Here is a 21679-nt window from a genome sequence, read left to right as displayed (position 1 = left end):
GGGGGGGAGAGAGCTACACACATGCACACTGGGCGGAAAGAACGGAACTAAAACCCCGCAACCCGGAAACAATCTCTCAACAGTATTTATGTTTTTTTTTCGGGATCTGCTGGGAAAGTCTCAAAGATTGACCAGTCCATCGCGATCGACGGGTTGGCGACCACTACACTAGAGTTTACAGAGAATGGTGCAAGAAAAAACATTCAGTGAGCAATAATTTTGTGGATTGTTAATGACCACACTGGTTCTAGCTAACAGGAAGGTGACAGTAACACAAGAGACCACATTTTACAACAATGCTGTGCAGAAATGTATCTCTGAATGCACAAGTTGAACTTTGAAGTGGCTGGGCTACAGCAGCAGAAGACTACGGACATACACTCAGTGGCAGTATTAAGGCTCAGGAGGTACCTGATAAAGTGGCCACCATGTGTATGACAGAAATGATTGGGTTTAATAGTTCCAGATCAGGTCCCTGCACGTGTGAAGTCAAATAGAATGCTATTTGATTCTGTGACATAATTTCAGCAGAGTTTTATCAGACAAGACAATGCTTTTCCAATTTGCTGCATAAATAGAAGCTTCACATAATTTAAAGTACACAAAAATTAATTAAAATTCTTGCATTTTTAATGCAGGTTTTACCAAGAATTCCGGTGTTTATCAACTGCCAAGTGTGAACTTGGACAGATTTTTGCACAGTAGGAGAACTAAGGGTTATGGGGAAAAGGCAGGTAGGTGGAGATGAGTCCATGGCCAGATCAGCCATGATCTTATTGAATGGTGGAGCAGGCTCGATGGGCCAGTTGGCCTACTCCTCCTATTTCTTATGTTCTTATGAACTTAAATTGAACACACAAGTCAATATATTAGTATCTTTGGTACAAATTACGTCCCACAGACAGCACAGAAGTAAAACATCAGCTCATCTATTTTTGTGTCTACCGGATGTGGAATAAATGTTGCACCTGATGAGCTGAATAAAATTATCTGTGGCCAGGAGAGAATAAGCAGGAAATAACTTTGTAGAGGGGTTAAAAAACAGGGAAGATCAATGTAAAAAATGGGTTCAGGAGTTCGAGGAAAGGCTTTTGTTATTCTAACGATAGTAGGGGGTCAAGAGTTTACTGCCTGAATGAGCCTTTCATCACATCTGCAGAGAACAGAGCTGGACATTTGAATCCATGACGGCACTGATGATACTGAGTGATATTTTGTGGGCAGCTCAGAAAACTATTAGATGTACTTCTGAACGAACCCCAATCAGTAGGCTGTAATCTCCTTTTAACTTACGTTTGAACCGTGTAAATCAGGGTTGGCCAACCTTTTACATTCCATGCGTCAATTTTTTCACTCACGATTTCAGGTGCGCCATACAACTCTCGTACCCTCATTCAGTTCTTGTAGAAATATGTTAATATAGAACTTGAGCATGGAAAAAATTGACGCATGAAATGTAAGAGGTTGGCCACCCCTGGTCCAAATGAACTAGTGATTTTACAATCTCTTGAAAGATTTAGTGAAATTGACTCCCAGGAATGCAGGTATGGCACCTTGAAGTGGACGAAGGTTGACCATTGCCAGGCCGGACGTCAAGCAACATCAAAAAGTCGAGGTCCGAGAGCAGAAAACAAACCAGTTTTGGCTGCTCTGTGTCAGCCAAGATCGCCTACCTGAGCCCATCCCGTCTGCTTGCACTGGACCCGTCTCCCTCACTTCTCACTACTACCACCGGGAAGAGGGGTGACGGAGTCTTAGGTCCCACACCACCAGGTTTGGAGCAGTTGTTGCCCTACAACCATGGGGCAACTGTACTGGTGTGGATGGCTTCAATCACCTCAGTGCTAAACTGACACAGCACAGAATGTGGCTTCTCCGTCAGGGAACCTGCGGCTTACGTTCTATGTATTATTTGTTAACCATTATTATTTAGGTAATTTGTCCTCTTTTGAAGGTTAGATGTTTTTGAGGTCCTTGTTACGTGTGTATGTGTCTGCTTTCTTTTTCCTGGATTCTTTGTCTTCCTGCAGAGAAATGAATCTCAAGGTTGAATATGGTATACATAATTTAATAATGAATTTACTTTGAACTTTGGAGGTTGAGATATAAAAATGGCAGAACAATCTCCTATTCCACAACTCTCAATCAAATCACCAATCCACTTTCTGCAAAACAGATGGATCAGATTATTCAAATAAAACAATACAGACCTGTTTGTTTAACACAATTGTCATCAAGAGCATCTCTAAGATCAAATCCATCAGCATTTGGAAAGGAAGAATTTATAATTACTTCAACTTGCTTCATAAAACTTTCTTCCGTGATTCCTATTGAAGGACCTTGACCTGAAACATCAACTCTTTATTCCTTTCCATAGATGCTGCCTGAACTGCTGAGTTTCTCCAGAATTTTGTACATGTTTTGGGAGTGAAATGGGGTAGCGGGGGAGAGATTGGGCAGTGGGATCAGTTTGGGGACTGATATGGGGCTACAGGGAGAGTGCAGGGCAGTGGAGTTAGTTTGGAGACATTCAGGATTATTGGAGAGGGTCAGGCAGTGGGATTCACTTGGGGATTCAAATGGCTGTAGAGAGAGAACAGAACAATGGGGTCAATCTGGGAACTGATTCAGGGTTATTGGAGAGGGTAGGACAGTGGGATTAGTTTGGGGATTGAAACAGGGCTGTGGAGAAAAAATGGGATTTAAACTGCTGTGGAGAGAGAGGGGTCAATGGGATTACAAACCATTTGGTCCATCTGGTCTCTGCGTGGATTTATATTTCACATATATTTCACATAATCCTACTCCATAAACTATTTTAAACGATTCTTTGCTTTCCTTTCTTGTCACACACATGCAAATCAGGTAGGTTTTTTTTCCTGATCTGCTTAATAAACCTTTTCTGAGGTGTGTAGGCCGTGATTTTCACAAGAGTCCATCCCAAACCCCCCTCTCCATCAGGCCACAGAGTCCGCTCCCTCTCCCAACAGCAGATATGAAAGCTTTGGAACAAACTCTCCATCAGCTGGTTATTGACTTCTTGTACATTTAGCACCACCACCAAAAAAAAAGGCATTAATGAGCAATTCGCAATCCAACATACGCAGATATTCCTTATCAAAACATACCTGGAGGCTCAGCTGTATCATCTCGGAGAGCATCGCTAAGATCAAATCCATCGTCATTACCTGATAGATGAATGATAGTAGTTACTTGCATACACTTGAACTCAAGGGCATGAGTTACAGGTCGAGGTTTGATAGGCTAGGACTTTATTCCTTGCACCATAGGTAACTGAGGGATGACTTTATGGAGGTGTTTAATATCTTAAGGAGGGGTACAGATAAGTCCTTTTCTCCAGGAAAGACAAATGCGAACTAGAGTGGAAGTGAAGCGTCCCTTGAGCTCCTCGAAAGTGAACCAGCTGCCACTGCCCCTCAGGATCACACCTACCTTCCACGTGTCCTGCCACAAGCCCGTTACCTATGGGCCACTCAACCCACCTGAGCCTGCACCTTAAGATCCTAGGATGGCGGACGGTGGTCCAATGTATGCAGTTTATCGGTTGCTGGATTCATGGTGCCATGGGCGAGGTAGTACCTGGTCCACTGGGAAGGGTATGGCCCAGAGGAGAGGTTTCGTGTGCCATCCAGTTGCAACTTGGATCCATTGTTCATCGCTGAGTTTCACTGGACCCATCCAGATCATCCTGGCACAAACAGGAGAAAAACTGCAGATCTACGCAACACGCACAAAATGCTGGAGGAACTCAACAGGCCAGGCAGCATCTATGGAAAAGAGTAAACGGACGACATTTCGGGCCGAGACCCTTCATCAGATCAGTCAGAGGCCCGCTGTTGCAGAGGGTCCTGTGCAGACTCTGAGGTGTCAGCAGGAGCTGGTAACTTACTGGATTGATGCAATGGGTGATCTCGAAGGGACGAGGACGAGATCTTGCAGGAACAGGTCTCATTTGGACAGCCAGACACGTTCCCCAGCCCGGTAGTCGGTTGTTAGCAGCTAGGATGCCCCTTCATTCTCTCCCCCAAGCGTTCTGGTAGCAGCGAACCAGAGTCCTGGTGGTTGGGACCTCCACCATGGGTTCCTCCGCAATAGACAATGGGGTTTGGTTGCCATGAAGTGCTTCAAAAGGATGCAATACCATGTTAGAGGAAGGGTGTAGATTGAGGCACAGCTCAACCCAGAGTAGATCCTGTTATAGGGATAATAGGTTTTGGTGGTCAGTACAGGTCAGAAAGGGATCAGTGCTTCCCATTGTCAAAGTCTCCATCACTCAAAGGCCCATTTTATAGCAAGTAGCTCTTTGTCTTCTAATCCACGATGGTGCTATGCAAATTTGAACATGTGAGGAGAAGGCACAGGTTGTGTCTTTCTAACCACTCCTCGCTGGGGGAGGATGGACCTGCTGCCCATGTCAGATGCATCCACCTCTACCATACAAGGTCTGGAAGGGTTTATATGGTGGAGAATAGGAGAGGTGGTGAAGCACCACTTGAGCTCCTCAGAGCAAAGCAAGTTATCCATGAGGTAGGTGACTTGGTGAGGGAGGTGACAGGAGCAGCAATTAGGCTATAGTTTCTGATGAAATGGCGGTAGAAGTTGGAGGAGCCCAAAAGGCATTGTAGCTGAGAGTGTACGGTCATGGCTATTCACCCTTTCTGTGGGTCCATAGTAATACCGTGGGGTGAAAGGACATAACTCAGGAAGGAGATGACTGGGGCATAGAACTGCATTTTCTAACTTGCAGTACTGCTGGTTTTCGAGGAACTGCTTAAGAGATATAGTCCTGGGGATTCTTAGAGAAGATGAGGATGTCATCGAGATAGACGCACACATAGACAACAGACAATAGGTGCAGGAGTAGGAGTTTGGCCCCTCGAGCCAGCACTGCCATTCAATGTGATCATGGCTGATCATCCACAATCAGTACCCCGTTCCTGCCTTCTCCCCATATCCCTTGACTCCACTATCTATAAGAGCTCTATCTAAATCTTTCTTGATCCAGAGAATCATCCAGAGAATTGGCCTCCACTACCTTCTGAGGCACAGCATTCCATAGATCCACAACTCTGTGGGTGTAAAAGTTTTTCCTCAACTCTGTTCTAAATGGTCTACCCCTTATTCTTAAATTTGGTCTCTGGTTCTGGACTCCCCCAACATCAGGAACATGTATCCTGCCTCTAGCATGTCCAAGCCCTTAATAATCTTATATGTTTCAATCAGATCCCCTCTCATCCTTCTAAATTCCAGTGTATACAAGCCCAGTCACTCCAATCTTTCAACATATGACAGTCCCACCATCCTGGGAATCAACCTTGTGAACCTACGCTGCACTCCCTCAATAGCAAGAATGTCCTTCCTCAAATTTGGAGACCAAAACTGAACACAATACTCCAGGTGTGGTCTCACCAGGGCCCAGTACAACTGCAGAAGGACCTCTTTGTTCCTATTCTCAACTACCCTTGTTATGAAGGCCGACATGCCATTAGCTTTCTTCACTGCCTGATGTACTGCTGTACCTGCATGCTTACTTTCAGAGACTGATGAACAAGGACACCTAGGTCTCGTTGTACTTCTCCTTTTCCCAACTTGACACCATTCAGATAGTAATCTGCCTTCCTGTTTTTGCCACCAAAGTAGATGACCTCACATTTATTCACATTAAACTGCAACTGCCATGCATCTGCCCACTCACCCAACCTGTCCAAGTCACCCTACATTCTCCTAACATCCTCCTCATATTTCACACTGCCACCCAGCTTTGTGTCATCTGCAAATTTGCTAATGTTACTTTTAATCCCTTCATCTAAATCATTAATGTATATTGTAAATAGTTGCAGTCCCAGCACCGAGCCTTACGGTACCCCACTAGTCACTGCCTGTCATTCTGCAAAGGAACCATTAATCCCTACTCTTTGTTTCCTGTCTGCCAACCAATTTTCTATTCATGTTAGTACCCTACCCCCGATACCATGTGCTCTAATTTTGCCCACTAATCTCCTATGTAGGCATACTGTGGCTGTGTAGCATGGCTTGGAGGATCTTGTTAATGAAGGCTTGAAAAACATACAGGCTGTTGGACAGACCATGACTGGTGCTTTTTTCCCCTCCTCTGCTCCACTCCCCAGCCTTCTCCCCATAACCTTTGATGCCATGTCCAGTCAACAACCTATCATATCTCTGCCTTACATAGATTCTACAACCTGGCCCCCACGGCTGCCTGTGGTAACAAATTCCACAATTTCACCACCCTCTGGCTAAAGAAATTTCCCCGCATCTCTGTTTTAAATGGATGCTCCTCTATCCTGAGGCGGTGCCCTCTTGTCCCAGACTCCCCCATCAAGGGAAACATTCTTTCCACATCTACACTGTCTTGGCCTTTCAAAATTCGAAAGGTTTCGATGAGATCCTCCCTCATCCTTCTAAATTCCAGTGAGTATGGGACCAGAGCCATCAAACATTCCTCACAGGATAACCCTTTCATTTCCAGAATCATCCTTGTGAATCTCCTCTGAACCCTCTCCAATGCCTGCACATTTTTTCTTAGATAAGAAGCCCAAAACTGTTCACAATACTCAAGGTGAAGCCTTACCAGTGGTCCATGGGTGTTATGAATGCCATGTTCCACTCATTTGGTGAAGATTCCAGTTGGTGAAGATTGGCCCTGCGGAGTGTTTCAAATGCACTATCCATCAAGGAAAAAGGGTAACAGTTCATAATAGTGATTTAGTTGAGTCCATGGTAGTTGATGCATGGACAAGGAACCAATGACAAAGAAGAATCTGGCACTAGTTAGCCTTTCACTGTGGTGAAGGCTAAGTTGTGGTATTCCTTCGAGAGTTTGGTGAGGTCCAGGGTTTTCAATGACTTCAGGGATTTACAGAGTGAAATCAGCTGAGGTAGCAGGCAGATGGTCTGGCAGATGGGTTCCCATCTCAGCAGTGAACCAGATGACCAGGCAAAGTGAGGATCATGATAGTGATCGCAAGACCCTGTTGGACATTGTTTAGATGGAATGCTGCAAGTCTAATTCACTGTTTTATTGGTGGATGGTAGGATGGACTTAGAACATAGAAATCTACAGCACATTACAGGCCCTTCGGCCCACAATACTATGCCAACCATGCAACCTACTCTACATACTGCCTAGAATTTCCCTTTTGCGTAGTAATCTATTTTTCTAAGCTCCATGTACCTATTAGGAGTCTCTTAAAAGACACTATTGTATCCACAAACCATATATTGAAGACCACAGACCAAGAACTGGGAAATAAGATTAGTATAGGTGGATACATGATGGTCACCAGGGGCCAATTTCTGTGAAAGATGGCTCAATATTAATATCATGATTCCAACATACCTTGTGGTTTGACAGGATCTTCATTTAATGCATCTTCTAGGTTGAAACTGATATCATCCTGCCCTGGGTGATGCAACACAAGGATTGAAATCAATTTCCCTCAAAACAGTCACTCTTAATGGTGTCAACAAAAGAGAATTACATTATCAGGTTTAGCACTCATAGACTTATAACACTACAGCCACAAAACAGGTGCTTTAGCCCATCTAGTCCATGCCCAACAGAGAGTGAGGCTTTGTGTAGGCACAGTATCAGATCCACTTCTTTCCCTCCATTTCCTGGATGGTTGAAAACACAGTGCATCTCAGCAGTAAAGTCCTCATATTTGCTGCAAATGGTAGGTTTATTGTCCTGAGCACAATGTACCATTGAAGGGCCAGCACAGGCACTGATACCTAAGTGGTCTCTTCTCTGTTTTTGACTACCAGCAGAGGCATCAGACAGGAAAGATACTGATCCACAGGGATGTAAAATAATGTCCATGTTGGTCGTCTTATGACATGCTGAGGTCACCCTCAGGGATCAGGAACAACACCTTATATTCCATCTGGGTAGCCTCCAACTTGATGGCATGAACATTGATTTCTCTAACTTTTAGTAATTCCATTTTCCATTCTCCATTCTGGCTCTTCTCTTACCTCTTCACTTTTCTTCTGCCCATCATCTCCTTCCAGCACGCCTCCTCCTGCTCTTTTCTCCATGGTTTACTCTCCTCTCCTATCAGATTCCTTCCTCACCAGTCCTTTTATCTCTTCCACCAACCACCTCACAGCTTTACACTTCACCTCCCCCTCTGCTACTTACCAAACCTCCCCCTCACTTGGCTCCACTTATCATTACTTCCACTGCCCCCACCTTCTCATTCTGGTTTCTGCATTTGATCTGCATTTCAGCTGGGTCAAACTGCTGTGACAGGGCGTCCACCTTGGTGTTCTTGGAATCAGGTTGGTAGGAGATGATGAAGTTTAATTTTTCAAAGACAAATGACCCCATAAGCTTGATGTGGATTGAGTAGGTGGGTCTGTTGTATGGATATGAGGTTTTGGTGGTCATTACAGATCAGGAAGTGCTCAGTGCTTCCCATTGTCAATGTCTCCATCACTCAAAGACCCATTTTATAGCAAGTGGCTCCTTGTCTTCTACTCCATGATGGTGCTATGCAAAGTTGAACTTGTGTGAGAAGAAGGCACAGGTTGTGTCTTTCTAACCACTCCTCACTGGGAGAGGATGGACCTGCTGCCCATGTCAGATGCATCCACCTCTACCATAAAAGGTCTGGAAGGGTTTATATGGTGGAGAATAGGAGAGGTGGTGAAGCACCACTTGAGCTCCTCAAGAGCAAAGCAAGTTATCCATGAGGTAGGTGACTTGGTGAGGGAGGTGACAGGAGCAGCAATTAGGCTATAGTTTCTGATGAAATGGCGGTAGAAGTTGGAGGAGCCCAAAAGGCGTTGTAGCTGAGAGTGTACGGTCATAGCTATTCACCCTTTCTGTGGGTCCATAGTAATACCGTGGGGTGAAAGGACATAACTCAGGAAGGAGATGACTGGGGCATAGAACTGCATTTTCTAACTTGCAGTACTGCTGGTTTTTGAGGAATTGCTGAAGAGACATAGTCCTGGGGATTCTTAGAGAAGATGAGGATGTCATCGAGGTAGACGCACACATACTGTGGCTGTGTAGCATGGCTTGGAGGATCTTGTTAATGAAGGCTTGAAAAACATACAGTCTGTCAGATAGTCCATGGCTGGTCAATTTCTTCCCCCCACCCCCCTCTGCTCCACTCCCCCAGCCTTCTCCCCGTAACCTTTGATGCTGTGTCCAGTCAAGAACCTATCAATCTCTGCCACACACGCCCTCAACCTGGCCTCCACAGCTGCCTGTGGTAACAATTTCCACAATTTCACCACTTCGCTGTTTTAAATGAATGCTCCTCTATCCTGAGGTGGTGCCCTCTGGTCCTAGACTCCCCCATCATGGGAAACATTCTTTCCACATTTACTCTGTCTTGGCCTTTCAAAATTCGAAAGGTTTCAATGAGATCTCCCCTCATCCTTCTAAATTCCAGTGAGTATGGGACCAGAGCCATCAAACATTCCTCACAGGATAACCCTTTCATTCCCAGAATCATCCTTGTGAATCTCCTCTGAACCCTCTCCAATGCCAGCACATTTTTTCTTAGATAAGAAGCCCAAAACTGTTCACAATACTCAAGGTGAGGTCTCACCAGTGCCTTATAAAGCCGCAGCATTATCTGCCTGCTCAAGTATTCTAGAACAAGTGTTTGTAGTGGTCAATCTGCGTTATGAATGCCATGTTCCACTTATCCCCTTGGCGGATGCAGATCAGGTTGCATGGCCATAGTAAATCCAACTTGTGAAGATCTAGGCCTGCGGAGTGTTTCAAATGCACTATCCATCAAGGAGAAAGGATAGCAGTTCATAACAGTGATTTAGCTGAGTCCATGGTAGTTGACACAGGGACAAAGAACCAATGACAAAGAAGAATCTGGCACTAGCTGGGTGCTGGCTTCCCTTTCACTGTGGTGAAGGCTAAGTTGTGGTATTCCTTCGGGAGTTTGGTGAGGTTTTTCAATGACTTCAGGGATTTACAGGGTGAAATCAGCTGAGGTAGCAGGCAGATGGTCTGGCAGATGGGTTCCCATCTCAGCAGTGAACCGGATGACCAGGCAAAGTGAGGATCATAATAGTGATCGCAAGACCCTGTTGGACGTTGCATGCAACCTACTCTACATACTGCCTAGAATTTCCCAACTGTGTAGCCATCTATATAATCTCTGTATTAATGTATAATCTGTATAATCTGTATCCCAGGATGTAGAATTTTTCCCCAAACTCCTTGAGGGAGTTTGGAAATTGGAATCTACTGTCTGACAGGACGGCAGAGCTTTGTACTCTCGCAACTAGATAAGCAATTGAAATGGCAAGATATTAGAACATAGAACATAGAAATCTACAGCACATTACAGGCCCTTCGGCCCACAATGCTGTGCTAAACATGTTACCTACTCTACATACTGCCTAGAATTTCCCTACTGCATAGCCATCTATTTTTCTAAGCTCCATGTACCTATCTAAGAGTCTCTTAAAAGACCCTATTGTATCCACAAACCATATATTGAAGACCACAGACCAAGAACTGGGAAATAAGATTAGTATAGATGGATACATGATGGTCACCAGGGGCCAATTTCGTGAAAGATGGCTCAATATTAATATCATGATTCCAACATACCTTGTGGTTTGACAGGATCTTCATTTAATGCATCTTCTAGGTTGAAACTGATATCATCCTGCCCTGGGTGATGCAACACAAGGATTGAAATCAATTTCCCTCAAAACAGTCACTCTTAATGGTGTCAACAAAAGAGAATTACATCATCAGGATTAGCACCCATAGACTTATAACACTACAGCACAGAAACAGGTGCTCTAGCCCATCTAGTCCATGCCCAACAGAGAGCAAGGCTTTGTGTAGGCACAGTATCAGACCCACTTCTTTCCTTCCTTTTCCTGGATGGTTGAAAACCCAGTGCATCTCAGCAGTAAAATCCTCATATTTGCTGCAAATGGTAGGTTTATTGTCCTGAGCACAATGTACCATCAAAGGGCCAGCATAGGCATTGATACCTAAATGGCTTCCTCTCTGTTTTTGACTACCAGCAGAGGCATCAGACAGGAAAGATACTGATCCACAGGGATATAAAATAAAGTCCATGTTGGTCCTCTTATGGCATGCTGAGGTCACCCTCAGGGATCAGGAGCAACATCTGGGTAGCCTCCAAGTTGATGGCATGAACATCGATTTCTCTAACTTTTAGTAATTCCTCCCCTCTCCTTCCATTTTCCATTCTCCATTCTAGCTCACCTCTTACTTCTTCAATTCTCTTCTGCCCATCATCTCCTTCTGGCACGCCTCCTCCTGCCCTTTTCTCCATGGTTTACTCTCCTCTTCTATCAGATCCCTTCCTCTCCAGCCCTTTCATCTCTTTTTTTTACCAACCACCTCACGGCTTCTCATTTCACCCCACCCCTCCCCTACCGACCTAACTTCCCCCTCACTTGGCTCCACTTATCATTACTTCCACTCCTCCCACCTTCTTATTCTGGCTTCTGCCCCCTTTCCTCTCCAGTTGTAATGAAATGTCTCGGCCCAAAATATTGACAGCATATTCCCTCCATAGATGCCTTCAGAGCTGCTGAGTTCCTCCAACATATTGTGTTTGTTCCTCAAGATTTCCAGTATCTGCAGAGTCTCCTGTAATTATGATTATATTGACTGGTCTGGACACTATAGGCTGAGTGGCCTCAGTTTGAGCTGCAAAGAAACATTGTATTGATCAACTTTCGGTAAGAAGATATTTCTCTGCAAATAGACAATTTTTAGTAAAAGAATACACACCTGTTTGCACACGGGAGTCTTCATCGAAAGCGTCGTTAAGATCAAAGTCATTAGCTTCTAGAAATGAAAATTTTGTAATTAATTCAATTTGTTTCAGAAAATTTTCCAACAGGGCACTTACACTCTGTGGCCACTTCATTAGGTATTTCCTCTACCTAATAAAGTGACCTCTCAACACATGTTTGTGGTCTTCTGCTGCTGTAGTCCATCCACTTCAAGATCTGATGTGCTGTGCATTCAAAGATGTACTTCTGCACACCAGAAAAGCACTGCTACTTTTGGCTGTTTTTATGTCAGAAGCAGAATCAGAATAAGTGTCATGAAATTTGTTAATGGAGCAGCAGCAATACAAGATAGATAATATTGAAAGAAAAACAAAATAAGTAAACCAACTACAATAAGATATGTATGTATATTGAAGAGAATAAAATAGTGCAAAAACAAATAACATATATCAAAAAACAGAAAAAAAGTGAAGTAGTGTTCATGGATTCAATGTCCATTTAGGACTTGGATGGCAGAAGGGAAGAAGCTGTTCCTGAATTGCTCAGTGTGTGCCTTCAGGCTTCAGTACCTCCTGCCTGATGGTAACAATGAGAAGAGGGCATGTCCTGGGTGATGAGGGTCTTTAATAATGGATGTCACATTTCTGAGGCACCGCTCCTTGAAAATGTCTTGGTTACTACAGAGGCTAGTATCCAATATACAGTTAACTAATTTCACAACTTTCTGTAGCTTATTTCAGTCCAGTAAAGTAGCAACCCCCCCCCCCCCCCCAAATAGACAGTGATGCCGCCTGCCAGAATGTTCTCCACAGTATATCTATTTAAGTTTTTCAGTGTTTTAGGTGACAAACCGAATCCCTTCAAACTTCTAATGAAATATAGCAGCTGCCTTGCTTTCTTTAGAGCTGCATCAATATTTTTGGACCAGGTTAGATCCTCAGAGATCTAGACACCCAGGAACGTGAAATTGCTCACTCTCTCCACTTCTGACCCCACTTTAAGGATTGGTTCATGTTCCCTTTCCTTACTCTTCCTGATGTCCACACTCAGCTCTTTTCACTTCACTAACATTCTTGCTGCAACACCATTCAACTAGCTGGTATATGTCATCCAGCATGCACTCTCATCTCTATCCAAGATCCTATCAGCAGCCAATTTATAGATGGTGATTGAGTTACAATTACCCACACAGTCATGGGTATAAAAGGAGTAGAAAAGGGAAAGCACACACCTCTGAGGTGTGCCAGTGTTGATTCAGTGAGGAGGAGCTATTATCATTAATCCGCATAGATTGTGGTCTTCTGGTTGAGATGTCAAGGATCCAATTGCAAAAGGAAGTACACAGGTTCAAGTTCTGTAGCTTATCAATCAGGACTGTGGGAATGATGGTGTTAAATGCTGAGCTATAGTCAACGAACAACATCCTGACAGGAGTATGGTTGAATGTCAATTAAACTTGAAATTGATCAGTTCGGGGTGATTGGAGTATCTCAGAACCCGCTGATCTTCTGGGATTTTCACATACAACAGAATCAAGAGTTTTCGGAGAATGGGGCAAAAAGTAAAGAATGTCCAGTGGGTGAAAATACTTAGCAAAAGAGCAATGTCAGAGGGGAATGGACGAGCTGGTTCAAGTTGACAGGAAGGCAACAGTAACTCAAATGGTCACACATTACACCAGTGGCGTGCAGAAGAACATCTGTGGACACACAATACATAGAACCCTGATGTGGATGGCTACTGAACATCAGAAACATACACTCAGTGACCACTTTATTAGACGGTGTAATAAAGTGGCCACAGAGTGTATAATCTGTATCCCAGGATGTAGAATTTTTCCCCAAACTCCTTGAGGGAGTTTGGAAATTGGAATCTACTGTCTGACAGGATGGCAGAGCTTTGTACTCTCGCAACTAGATAAGCAATTGAAATGGCAAGATATTAGAACATAGAAATCTACAGCACATTACAGGCCCTTCGGCCCACAATGCTGTGCCAAACATGTAACCTACTCTACATACTGCCTAGAATTTCCCTACTGCATAGCCATCTATTTTTCTAAGCTCCATGTACCTATCTAAGAGTCTCTTAAAAGACCCTAAGAGTCTCTTAAAAGACCCTAATGTATCTGCAGACGATATATTGAAGACCACGGACCAGGAACTGGTAAATAAGTTTAGTACAGATGGGTACATGATGGTCACTAGGGGCCAATTTCTGTGCTGGATGGCTCAATATTAGTAACGTACCTTGTGGTCTCGCTGTATCTTCATTTAATGCATCTTCTAGGTTGAAACCGAAATTATCCTGCCCTGGGTAATGAAACACAAGGATTGAAATCAATTTCCCTTAAAATAGTCACTCTTATGTTTAATGGTATCGACAAAAGAAAATTACATCATCAGGGTTAGCACTCATAGTCTTAGAACATTACAGCACAGAAACAGGTGCCTTAGCCCATCCAGTCCATGCCCAACAGAGAGCAAGGCTTTGTGAAGGCACAGTATCAGACCCACTTCTTTCCTTCCATTTCCTGGATGGTTGAAAACTTGGTGTATCTCAGCAGTAAAATCCTCATATTTGTTGCCTATGGTAGGTTTACTGTCCCACTTAGCAGTGGAGAAAGTCAGAGCTCACCCAGTCAAGAGAAAGATGGCCCAGTGCATAGAATACAGAGAGATGGAGTTCGAAGTGTAAGATGTACTGGGACAGGAAGTTGCTGCATCAGGTGGGAGATTCACCAAACGTTTGCACACGGGAATCCAGGGCTCAAAGGGAGGCGGCTGACTGGTAGGGATTTGCTGCGTCAAGACGAAGATTTGGATAAAAGTGGCGGACAGATGGTGAGTTGTTTCTTGCTGCATCTGTACACTGTGCCCGTGTCAGCAGCTGATTTCCTTGAGGTGAGAGTGTCTGCTGGATCAATTGTTGGTTCACTCCATTTATTAGGAAAGGTAGAATAGGTCTGCCCCAAGGGCAAAGCAGTGGAAATAATTCAACAGTGAACAGTAACTTTAAAAATAGACTACAAAATAACAAGCCAAAAGAAGAGAGAACAGAAACTAAACACAAGAGGCAACAAAATGAAACTCAGGGGGGAGAGTGAAGTCTCGGAGCAACTGGTTGAGGTTGGCTGGTTCAATGAGTGAAGAGAGACTGCAGATGACAACTGGGTTTAAATAGGCTGCAGGTGATGAGTCTGGAAAGAGCAGAAGTTGAATCATATTCACTGATGGAGACCTGGAAGAGGCTACATTTGCAGGCTGGGAGGTGTCTGTACCATTCACCAATGAGATTAAGAATAAGGTGAATTGTCAAACGAATGTGTGGCTGAGGTAGTGGTGCAGAGACAGGGTTTCAGATTTCTGGATCATTCGATGTCCTCTGGGGAAGGCATGACCACTATAAAAAGGCTGGTTTACACCTGAACCAGAGGGGAACCAATATTCTCGTGGGCAGGTTTGCTAGATCTGTCGGAGAGAGATCTTACTAATTTGGCAGGGAGAAGGGAGGCAGAGTGATAAGGCTGCGGATGAGGCAGTTGGCATAACAACTAAATGCAGTGTGTAATGAGACCTTGAGGAAGGACTGGCAGATGATGGAGCAAAATTGCAGTCAGTCAGATGAACTGAAGTGTAAAATGGGGATAAAATCAAAAAGGGTGATGACTTCAAAACTGAAGGTGTTACATTTGAATGCACACAGTCTATGGAATAAAGCAGATGATTTTGTATGACAGTTAGAGATTGGCAGGTATGACATTGTGGGCATCACTGAGTCATTACTGAAATAAGATCATAGTCGGGAGTTTATCATTGAAGAATACACATTGCATCATAACGACGGGCAGGTAGTCAGGGAGGATTGTGTGGCTCCGTTGGTAAAAAAAAAAATCAAATCCTAAGAAAGAGGTGAGATAGGACTGGAAAATATAGAATCTTTGTGTACAGAGTTAAGAAAGTGCAAGGATAAAAGACCTTGTTGGATGTTATATACAGGCCTCTGAACAGTAGCCAGGATGTAGGATTCAAGTTACAATGAGAGATAGAAAATTAATGTTACGATATTCATGGAGAATTTCAATATGCTGGTAGATAGGTAAAATCAGGTTGGTGCAGAATCCCAAGAGTGGGAATTTGTAGAATGCCTGCAATATGGCTTTTTAGAGCAGTTCATCGTTGAGCACACTAGGGGATCAGCTATTCTGGACTGGGTGTTGGGTAATGAACTGCATTTGATCAGGGAGCATAAGGTAAAGGAAACCTAAGGAGACAGTGATCATGACATGATAGAATTCACTCTGCAGTTTGAGAGGGAGAAGATTGTCAGATGTATCAGTATTACAGTGGAGTAAAGAGAATTTCAGAGGTACGATAGAAGAGTTGGTTAAAGTTGATTGCAAGGGTACATTAGTAGGGATAAGAATGGATGGAGATTCTGGAAAAAAAATTGGAAGTTTTAGGATAGGTACATCCCAAAGACGAGTAAGTTTTCTAAAGGCAGGATGACACAACCACGGCTGATGAAGGAAGTCATAGACTAAAAGCAAAGAAGATACGTTAGTCAAGCCAACTCATATATAATTCCCCTAGGGAGATGGGTCGACATTTGATAACAAGTTATCTTCTGGAAACAGAGTGAGCCTGCAGCACCGAGCACAATGTACCATCGAAGGGCCAGCACAGGCACTGATACCTAAATAGCATCCTCTCTCTTTTTGACTGTCAGCAGAGGCATCAGACAGGAAAGATACTGATCCGCAGGGATGTAAAATAAGGTCCATTTTGCTGCATGTTATCCTCTTATGACATAGAAACATAGAAAACCTACAGCACAATACAAGCCCTTCAGCCCACAATGCTGTCCGAACATGTCCTTACTTTAGAAATTACCTAGGGTTACCCATAGTGTTCTATACCTATCCAGGAGTCTCTTAGAAGACACTATCGTATCTGCCTCCATCAGTGTCACCGGCAGCCCATTCCACACACTCACCACTCTCTGCGTAATAAACTTACCCCTGACATCTCCTCTGTACCTACTTCCAAGCACCTTAAAACTATTCCCTCCCATGTTAGCCATTTCAGCCCTGGGGAAAAATCTCTAACTATCCACATGATCAATGCCTCTCATCATCTTGTGCATGTCTATCAGGTCACTTCTCATCCTCTGTCGCTCCAAGGTGAAAAGGCCGAATTCACTCAACCCATTCTCATAAGGCATGCGCCCCAATCCAGGCAAAATCCTTGTAAATCTCCTCTGCACACTTTCTATGGCTTCCACATGCTTCCTGTAGTGAGGCGACAAGAACTGAGCACAGTACTCCAAGTGGTGTCTGACCAGGGTCCTATATAGCTGCAACATTACCTCTCAGCTCCTAAACTCAATCCCACGATTGATGAAGGCCAATGCACCATATGCCTTCTTAACCACAGTCAACCTGCACAGCAGCTTTGAGTGTCCTATAGACTCAGATCCCAAGATCCCCCTGATCTCCACACTGCCAAGACTCTTACCATTAATACTATATTCTGCAATCATATCTGACCTACCAAAATGAACCACCTCACACTTATCTGGGTTAAATGCCATCGGCCACTTCTCAGCCCAGTTTTGTATCCTATCGATGTCCCACTGTAACTTTTGACAACCCTCCACACTATCCACAACACCCTCAACTTTTGTGTCATCAGCAAATTTACGAACGCATCCCTCCACTTCCTCATCCAGATCATTTATAAAAACCACAAAGAGATGGAGTCCCAGAACAGATCCCTGAGGCACACCGCTGGTCACCCTGTTGAGGTCATGTTGAGATCAGCCTCAGTGATCAGGAGGAACACTTTATATTCCATCTGGGTAGCCTCCAACTTGATGACATGAACATCAATTTCTCTAACTTCTGGTAATTCCTCCACAATCCTTCCATTTCCCATTCTCCATTCTGGCTCTCCTCTTACCTCTGCTCTAGTCTACTCATCTGCTCATCATCTCCTTCTGGCATACCACTTTCTGCCCTTTTTCCCCAAAGTTCACTTTCCCCTCCTATCAGATTTCTTCCTCTCCAGCCCTTTATCTCTTCCACCAATCACCTCACAGCTTCTCACTTCATCACCTCTCCCTCACGGACCTAACCTCCCCCTCACTTGGCTCCACTTAGCATTCCTTCCATTCCCAAGTTTCTTCTGACTTCTGCCCCTTTTCTCTCCAGTTGTAATGAAATGTCTTGGCCTAAAATATTGACAGCATATTCCCTCCATAGATGCCTTCAGAACTGCTCAGTTCCTCCATCATTTTGTGTTTGTTCCTCAAGATTTCAAGTATCTGCAGATTCTCTTGTGCTTATGATTATATTGGCAGGTCTGGACAGTTTAGGCTGCAAAGAAACATTGTGTTGATCATGATTGACTGAGCAGGTACTTGCATTAGGTATACCTAATAAAGTGGCCATTGCATGTAAAGTTTCCATATTTGGTGCAGAGGTTTAATGTTTGCCAAGCTTTTGGAGATTGTGATCCTTAGTTTGAATGAATTCCAGCTGAGCATAAACTTGGCAGTGACCAATATTAAAATGGTGCCTGAACTTGTACGACGACAGTGCATTCTTGCTAGAGTGATTGGTAAGAGTGTGGCACCAATTCTAAAATTAAAGATTTCCTTTATTTATCACATTCACATTGAAACATAGAGTGAAATACGTCATTTGCATCAATGACCAACAGAGCCTGAGGATGTGCTGGTGGCAACATCTTGTTTCCGTGCTTCCACAAGTGTCTCCATACTTCCAATGCCAATTTAGCATCACATAACTTTCTAAACTTAACCCTATCCAGCTTGTCTTTGGACTGTGGGAGGAAACTGGATCAGCTAGAGGAAACCCATACAGTCACGTGGAGAACGTACTAGACTACATTGGGAATCAAACCCTCTATCTTACAGATGACACTGTGAAGTGTTGTGGTAACCACTACAGTACCATGCTGCCCTTTGGGAGCAATAAGCGGGCAAGACTGGCAGCGGCATAGACTGGTTTTCTGCAGCCCCTAGGTCCAATCCAAATTCTTTGAAAAATACAATTTTGCACATTTCAAAAAGAACAAAGAAAAATACAGCACTGTACAGGCCATTCAGCCCACAATGTTGTGCTGACCCTTAAACCCTGCCTTCCATATAACCCCCCACCTTAAATTCCTCCATATACCTGTCTAGTAGTCTCTTAAATTTCACTAGTGTATCTGCCTCCACCACTGACTCAGGCAGTGCATTCCACACACCAACCACTCTCTGAGTAAAAAACCTTCCTCTAATATCCCCCTTGAACTTCCCTCCCCTTACCTTAAAGCCATGTCCTCTTGTACTGAGCAGTGGTACCCTGGAGAAGAGATGCTGGCTGTCCACTCTATCTATTCCTCTTAATATCTTGTACACCTCTATCATGTCTCCTCTCATCCTCCTTCTCTCCAGAGAGTAAAGCCCTAGCTCCTTTAATCGCTGATCATAATGCATACTCTCTAAATCAGGCAACATCCTGGTAAATCTCCACTGTACCCTTTCCAATTTCCTCTCTCCTGTAGCTGCATAACAGAAAACTAAAATTGAATCTGCTTCTCTTACTTTGTTTATCCTACAAGTAGTATTTCTTACCTACCTACAGGAAAGATATCAAAAAGACTAAAAGAGTACAGAGATAATTTACAAGGATGTTACTGGGACTGGAGGACATGAGTTATAGTGAAAGGTTAAACAAGTTGGGATATTATTCCCCAGAGCACAGGAAAATGAGAGGAGATTTGATAGAGACATATAAAACTATGATGGGTATAGATAGTGGAAAAAGCCTGCTTGCATTTACCCTGAGGTTGGGTGTGACTAGAACTAGAGGTCATTGATTAAGAGTGAAAGGTGAAATGTTGAAGGGGAAAATGAAGGGGAACTTCTACACAGAGGATAGTGACAAGTGCGAAATAAGGTACCAGTGGAAGCGATAGATGTGGGTCTGATTTCAACATTTAAGAGAGGTTTGGATAGGTACATGGATGGTAGGGGAATGGATGACTTTGTCCAGGTGCAGACCAATAGGACTAGGCAGAATCATAGCTTGGCATGGACTAACTGGGCCAAGGGGCCTGCTGCTGTGCTGTGGTGACTCTGTAAGGTTGCTGATGACACAGAAGTTGGGGGTGTTGTGGATAGTCTGGAGGCTTGACAGAGGTTACAGCGGGACATCGTTAGGATGCAGAACTGGGCTGAGAAGAATGCACTGCCCGCAGTGCCAGTGGAGGCAGATACAATAGGGTCTTTCAACCCAGATAAGTGTGAAGTGGTTCATTTTTGTAGGTCAAATTTGAAGGCAGAATATAATATTAAGGGTAAGACTCTTGGCAGTGTGGAGGATCCGTGAGATCTTGGGGTCCATGTCCATAGGTCACTCAAAGCTGCTGTGCAGGTTGACAGTGTTTTTAAGAAGGTGTATGGTGTGTTGGCCTTCATCAACTGTGGGATTGAGTTCAAGAGCCATGAGGTAATGTTACAGCTGTATAAAACCTTGGTCGGACCCCACTTGGAGTACTGTGCTCAGTTCTGATCACCTCACTACAGGAAGGATGTTGATACTATAGGGACAGTGCAAAGGAGATTTACAAGGTTGTTGCCTGGATTGGAGGGTGTACCATATGAGAATAGATTGAGTGAACTTGGCCTTTTCTCCTTGGAGTGACAGAGGATGAGAGGTGACCTGATAGAGGGGTATAAGATGATGAGGGGCATTGATCGTGCAGAAAACCAGAGGCTTTTTCCCAGGGCTGAAATGGCTAACACGAGGGGACATAGTTTTAAGGTGCTTGGAAATAGGTACCAAAGGGATGTCAGGGGTAAGTTTCTCACACAGAGAGTGATGGGTGCATGGAATGCACTGTCAGCGACGGTGGTAGATACGGATACAATAGGGTCTTTTAAGAGCCTCTTAAATAGGTACATGGAGCTTAGACAAATAGAGGGCTTTGCAGTAGGGAAATTCTAGGCAGTTTCTAGAGTAGGTTACATGGTCAGCACAACATTGTGGGCCAAAGGGCCTGTAATGTGCTGTAGATTCCTATGTTCTATAACCTCTTGCAAATGCAAGGTCTTGCACTTTGGTAGTTTAAAGGCAGGTGGGAAATACACTGTGTGATAAACAAATCAGAATCAGAATCTGGTTCAATATCACCAGCATGCATTGTGAATCTTCTTGTTTTGTGGCAGCAGTGCATTGCATTACATCATAATAAAAATTATAAATTACAACAGGTATATAAAAGTAAAGAGAGGGATAGAATACTGGGGGTTCATGGGTTCAATGTTCATTCAGAAATTTGATGGTGGAGAAAAACAAGCTGTTCCTAAAATACTGAGTGTGTGTTGTCGGGCTCCTGTGCTTCCTCTTTGATGGTAACAATCTGAAAGAGGGCATGTCATGGATGCTGGGGAGGCTAGTGCCCATGATGGAGCTAGCTGAGTTTACAACTTTCTGCAGGTTTTTCCAATCCTGTGCATTGGCCCCTCCACGGCCGACAGTGACGCAACCACAGTACATCTCTAGAGGTTTACAAGTGTCTTTGGAGACATGCCAATTCTCCTCAAACTCCCAACTGAAATATAGCCACTGGCATGCCTGCTTCATAATTGAATCAGTACATCAGGCCCAGGGCAAATCTTCAGAAATGTAGACACCCAGTAACTTGAAACTGCTTACCCTTTCCTCAGCTGACCCCTGGTGTGTGCTTCTCTTGACTTTCCCATGCTAAAGTCCACAATCAACATTGAACGCAAGATTGTCATTGTAACACCACCCAACCAACCGACCAACCTCACTACAGTACGCCTCCTCTGAGAT

General features: G+C 44.0%; 1 protein-coding gene across 6 annotated transcripts in view; it reads right to left on the bottom strand.

Moving 5' to 3' along the window:
• LOC132391068 (putative testis-expressed protein 13C) overlaps positions 1-21679 on the bottom strand; it is a 92464-nt gene that overhangs the window by 25064 nt on the left and 45721 nt on the right. For all 6 annotated transcript variants that reach the window (XR_009511084.1, XR_009511083.1, XR_009511082.1 and 3 more), the window contains 5 exons: positions 14058-14120; positions 11804-11860; positions 10637-10699; positions 7382-7444; positions 3129-3188 (listed from right to left, as the gene is read on the bottom strand). Coding sequence is in view for 3 of the 6 variants with exons in the window: in XM_059963776.1 (XP_059819759.1) it covers positions 3129-3188; positions 7382-7444; positions 10637-10699; positions 11804-11860; positions 14058-14120 (306 nt within the window). In the remaining 3 variants the exon portion in view is untranslated. The remainder of the gene's footprint in view (positions 1-3128; positions 3189-7381; positions 7445-10636; positions 10700-11803; positions 11861-14057; positions 14121-21679) is intronic.

The sequence above is a fragment of the Hypanus sabinus genome, chromosome 3 (genome assembly GCF_030144855.1).
Source record: "Hypanus sabinus isolate sHypSab1 chromosome 3, sHypSab1.hap1, whole genome shotgun sequence".
NCBI lineage: Eukaryota > Metazoa > Chordata > Chondrichthyes > Myliobatiformes > Dasyatidae > Hypanus > Hypanus sabinus.
Note: the sequence above shows the minus strand (reverse complement) of the source record. Positions and strands in the feature narration are given on the sequence as shown.